Source organism: Aplidium turbinatum, chromosome 5 (assembly GCF_918807975.1).
Source record: "Aplidium turbinatum chromosome 5, kaAplTurb1.1, whole genome shotgun sequence".
Taxonomy (NCBI): Eukaryota; Metazoa; Chordata; class Ascidiacea; order Aplousobranchia; family Polyclinidae; genus Aplidium; species Aplidium turbinatum.
Window position 1 is genome coordinate 6599751 of NC_137476.1, and position 6000 is coordinate 6605750.

The following is a 6000-nucleotide window of genomic DNA, read 5'->3' on the forward strand; positions in this document are numbered from 1 at the left end:
GGTTTTGCATGTGCTTCCCAGTGCACATGGTTATCGTTTCCCAACACACCTTCCATCTTGCACTAGCTGTAGCTACTGTACACGCTATTCGAATGATATCACTGCACCTTTGACACATTCAGCCATTTTGCAATATTGCAATAAGCGTAGGCCTACAACTTACCTGAATAAAGCAATAGTTTGGTATTTTCTATAGTCAGTAAAAATCCATACCAAGTATTTGATCAGCCAATTATGCCTCACACATTGAACAAAATATTCTAATTCTACCCGTTCAAGTAATATGCAGTACTCTACTGGAAAAGGTTGTGCACTTTTTTGATTTGACTATGCTAGCTTAATAAGCTAACTTAACTTGGTGTCTAACACAGATTTTTAGTTGCGATTATTTTATCCCATACTTGTCTGCTCAATTTTTTTCCAACCAGAAAGATATCGCCAAAAATCATGGTCTACTTTATCTTCTATAGGCCTATTGTAGTATAGAATTAATAATGTACTTCTATCCATCTCATCACCTTTTGATATCTTATGTAAAAAGCCGTATTGCAGTGTTGAAGCAACCAAAATAACCCAGCAGTTGCCTCACCAAAAACTATTATTGTTTCATCGCAGAAAAAAAATCGAAATCGCAGAAAAAAAATCATGTTAAAGGCAAAGCTATTTTTTAGAAGTGCTCAAAACAATTATTTTACCATTTGAAATGCATTCTCCATGTAGTGATACAAAACGTCCTTTCTCTCAGACGCAGCACAACATTATCTAACAAAAACAATGATAAACATTGTAAAGCAGATTTGTTGAAGCTGTCAGAAAATTCAGAGCCGATAAATTTATTCTCTACACAAATGTAAAAAAATATATAAACAATAATAACAAATGTAAAAAGTATCGAGCTTCCAGGATCGATTTGTGCATCCAAAGGTCGAAATGTGACACGTTACATAAAAACTAGAAAGTTAATTGATATTTTTCCAGGTACACCATAATGCAACGCTGCTGGCATATAAATCCATCTTACCGTCCGACATTTAAGGAGTTGCAAAGAGAGTTGGAATATCTTGTTGATGTGATTGAGGTGATTAAAATTAGAAAATTAGATTAGACAATTTTTCAAAACAAAACTTACTTCAAATGATTTTTACTGTTGAGTATTTTTACTTATTTATAATTACCGAGAATTTCTGAAAATGGCTGAGGATTTGTATGGTTAGTTTGCCAGGTTGAATCGTTTCAGTTGTCAGAAAATCTACACATTTTTATAGAACCCGGAAAATCAACAAAGTCGTGTATATATTCAAGATTTTAAATTTACGAAAATACGTGCAGATAACAAACAACATAACTAGATGAAGCTTTTCTATTTGTAAGGTTGGACCTGGTTCGGTACTTTAGTGGATATTACAGAGAAAACCTTCAGCTTTCTTAAGGATCTTAAAAGTTTATACTTACAGTAATCATATTATTGTAGTTAAAGTTTCGGTTTCTGACGAGAAGTTTCGAGAACGTTTTTAGTTGTATCAGATGTGATGTTCCCATTTAGCTAACCCTGTTTAATACATGGTGGGTACTGCTGCAAAGTGAATGCAACGAATTGCCAAGAATCGTAAAAATCCCCCGTGTTCCATTGAAAACAAGCAGGAATCAGGAAAATAATGCAGCAATAAAATTATAAATTTGTGTCAGCAATAAAAGTTCAATTTTTCCAAGTTTTGAGTCATCAATCGATTTCTGGCCTCCATCACCGCCATTTGGGATATGAAGGATATCCTTTAGATCAGGGGTGTGCGACATGCAGCCGGCGAGACAAATGCGCCCGCAAACCAAAAGTATGTGGTTCAAAGCAGGTTTTGGTTTTTAGCCAGCGCCAAAAATGCTTTGAAATGTAACATATTATTAAATGAAATCATTATCAAACTTTTTATCGCACTACAGTATTTTTGTTTTTAATTTTTGAGTGATCTTAACTCTTTGTACTTTACTGAAGTGCGTTGGATAAGCAAAGGCCGCATGCTCATACGATTTTATTATCTGAGTGTACATTACACATGTTTTAAAAAGTTAACAATTTTTGCACACGACTATTTTATAAATGTTTGTATGTCACGTAATAACTATATGGATTATTACTAGTTTTGCTATATTCACAAATATAAAACAGATAAAGCTATCGTCATTAAATTTTTAAAATAAATCTAAATTAAGGCTTGAATATGTAAACAATAGGGAGTTAAAAAGCACAGTTTCTTTTGAAAAAGAAATGTCCCCTAAGAGAAAAAATTAATATGTGCGTAATGAAAATGATACAATTTTATCTCTTCCGCAGAATCATCAACCAGTGTATGAAAACGTAATGAAGGAAGCAAATTTATATGAAGACGTTACCATTGATGCTGTGGGATTTGCTATCGGATGAAGACAGAATTGTCATTCTTTGATGGCCAGAGTTTAGTCTCACTGTAAATAAGAATAGAAAGACTTGCCGGACGACTTTATTCTTGTGTGCCAGTATCACGTGTTGAAAAAACTTTATTGATTTTATTTTTTTTAATTATATGTTGATGCAGATACGTTTGTAATCCTTGAATGTCGTAGAAGAGTATTACTTTACAATCTGTCTCGTTTTTCGTTTTTGTATTACAGTTTTAAATATCCATGTCACGCTATCAACATCTTTATGTGCATGATTTTTCACTTGAAAAAAACGCAATCAGTTAATTGGAACCAAAGTTTTGTAAACTATTTAGAGAGTTTGATAACTTTGACGCTATGTATTTTGTTTTATTTGAAGTTGTTGTTTGATTAAGAGAGGTTCTGGAACTGTACTGATGACGAGACGGACAACGGTCATGAATCACATTTATATTTGATTCGCCTAACGGAGCAATAGATGACTAGTTTCAAAAGAAAAATAAATTTTCAAATTAATAATAGCTTAAAAAATGATTTTACAATTTTAGTTTGCTTTTTTATTATTTGTATTTTTCCTCAGTCTCAAAATGGTCCATATTACAATCAGTCTTAAAAATAGAAACAAAACAGATAGTCAACTCCGAAGAGCTTAATTTTGCTTAGAGGGGTTTGAGCTTTAGACTTCTAGAGGTAAACATTTTGATGACGTGACTTCGATTCCCACCCTTGAGATTATTATTTTTTCTATTTTAATTACTTACTATTATTTATTACTAACTAGTATTAATTACTAAACAAATTAATTACTATTACTTATCATTATTAATTACTAAACAAATTTCAAACCAAAATCCATTGTCTGGCTGTGTGCTAGAAGTAGCCTATTACAATTTTGAAGTCAGCTGGCTTATAGGGAAAATTGTTCTTTGTCTAAAGTGTCTACCGGTCTGCCTGCTGCAGCGATCTATAGATTAAAAATACGCTCACGGTACAGCCTTCAAGTCAGTAAGAAAATGTAAAATATTTATTTTTACTTTTTGCAGGGCGATTTTTTGTTAGTAACGAGTAAACACAAAAAATAGATACTTTCGACAACCTTGCCAAAGTGCTTAAAATGCAAACGGCAAATTATGTGTAATGCAACAGCAAGTTATCTGCAGCACTGCGCTTAATCGGCGCCGTAAACCAATAGCGTCGCATTTCTGCTGCCAGTGGCATTTATTTCTTTGTTTTCACTTTTATCCGATTCTAACTATGTTTTTAGTTTTTGAGTTTTTGTAAATCGTGGTTTAACAAAACCTAAATTTTCTGAACAGTGACGTCACTCGTCATGAGATGTTCTTGCTCGAAGTCGAATAACAGGCTTCAAAACAAATGGAGTTCAAAAAGTTTTTTTGTTTTTTGTTACAAATAGAAACTGAATTTCATATAGTCGAAGCTAATAGTCAAAGTCAAATATAGTCAAAGCTAATAAAGTTGAAGCATTAATCCCGTGTCCAGCAAATAAGCAAATGCTGTGACTGTCCAGCGACGAGATTTGGGCTTACATGAGTAAAATCCGATTCTCTGGTCGACTATGTCTGTACCACCTTTGGTGAAGTCGTATAGCTTATAGATTGCTGTTTTTTTTCCTTCTGTCGTCTTTTGTAACGCTCAGTAATCGCTGCATGGTCGATAGGAGCAACACATTGCGCTTGCCCGTACTTTTAGTGTCCACTATGTATGAATTGAGATTAAGAATCTTTTGGTTTTCTTCCCAAAACACTTCATAGGAAAACTTTTCCCGGTTCTCTATTCTCCTAATTTCAGTCGGAATTCCTTTTCGTGAAGCCTTTATAGTTCCGACTGAAGTTATGCTTTGCTTTAAAAGCCACTCGACTAACGTCACCGACGTATGCAGTCTATCATAGGAAATGTTGCGTCCATATAAATCCATGTTTTGTGCCAACTCCGACACCATTGCTTTCACTGCTGCTTCTGTGCTACATATATAATCCGGATAAGGTGCTTCTACTGGCTTACCGCAGTACACTTTTATGATGAAAGTAAAGGGACAGGTGCATGCATTGATAGATTTGAAAAGCATTCCGTACTTTGCAGGCTTATTTGGGTTGAACTGTTTAAAACCTATTTGCATTCTTGTTGGGTATAGCGTGGCACTAGATGCTCTCTGCAGTTTTCATTGAATGTTTCAAAAATATCACGAAAAGCAGCAAATCGATCATTTTTCCAGCGTCTTGATCTGCTAATAAAATCATCAAATGAAATGTTAGCTATCAAAAACTAAAATCGGTTTTGTTCATTGTGGCTCCAAACAGAGTGTTGACAAAAATATCATGAAACAACATAGCGCTTTTGTGACCAGCTTGCCCTTATAAACCCCTGATATAGCAGAGACCAATCAAACTCAGCATTTCTTGGTTGTGTGTTACTCCTACATACGGTGTGGAAGACAACCAGCTTTCAGGGATGCTTGCCATCAAATGCGCAATTCTTCGTTTGGTTTCATCAACGATTAGACTTAGCATGTTTTGTCTGAAGAATAAATGCCACGCTTGAAGCGGAGAAGCAACATCTTTAGCCACGCCTCTCACTCCACTTTGTCCATGTATGACGTTAGCTCGGTTGTTCCTTCCACACGACACAGGTTGAGTGTTTTCTCAAGTGATGATCCTCCCAGAGTCGCTTTAATTTTTGTTTTTTCCAGATAGGTTGTGAATACTTTTTCCGTTGAATCATATTGCATAGCATCATAGTTTTGTGAATCTAAAGCAGAGCTGTCGTCATGAAACAGACGATATTTTGTTGGAACTTTTCTTCTACGACCAGCTTCAAAAACGTTTCTATAGTGTGGTTCTTCATTTTCAGTTGCAATACTTCTATCAGCAAATACTTTTTCGACGCATGGTGCTGTTGATGCTGATAATTCCAATGCATCATCATTATCATCAGAACCCAATGAGCAAAGTTCATGATAATCGTTTTCTTCATTGTCAGAATCTTGCAATACTTGTTGCAGCAATTCTTCTGTAGTGAAATTCAATCTCGCCATTTCTAAAGTATTATAGTCTAGATCAGGAGTAACCTAACTTTTTTCTCTGGGGGCCTGATTGCTGCGAGATTAACAGCTGCGGGCCGGATGAAAATTGCGAAAAGATATACAACTATTTGTGCTAAATTTGGCCTAGGCTGTCCCCATTTGTGGTGGCCTAATGATAAAAACAGAACACCAACAGGTAGGCTGCCTGGTGGAAAAATGTACAAATTCAACATAACTTACAACAACCAACTATAAGAATGAACAATTTTAACAAAGAAGTCTCTATTACAAAAAAAGGCAAAGCCAAAGACGGTTGCTAATGTCAAGGGAAGCACATGTACAGAATTTTAGTGCAGCTGTAATTTCTGTAGCACGTGGTGGGCCAGATGAAATCAGTTCGCGGGCCGGTTCTGGCCCGCGGGCCATAGTTTGGTGACCCCTGGTCTAGATATTTAAATCTTTAAAAGGTTAAAGGCATAAAAGATGTTAGAAGTTGTTGCCCACATTCGATAAATGGATTCATAAATATCAAAATAACTTATAAAATG

At 35.2% G+C, this 6000-nt stretch overlaps 1 protein-coding gene across 1 annotated transcript in view; it reads left to right on the top strand.

The window, feature by feature from the left end:
- The window catches only part of LOC145770886 (uncharacterized), a 50162-nt gene extending 46928 nt beyond the window's left edge, over nucleotides 1-3234 (top strand). The window contains exons 25-26 of the mRNA XM_082582629.1: nucleotides 979-1078; nucleotides 2327-3234. Coding sequence (XP_082438755.1) covers nucleotides 979-1078; nucleotides 2327-2416 — 190 coding nt within the window. The 3' untranslated portion in view covers nucleotides 2417-3234. The remainder of the gene's footprint in view (nucleotides 1-978; nucleotides 1079-2326) is intronic.
- The last annotated feature ends 2766 nt before the right edge of the window (nucleotides 3235-6000 follow it).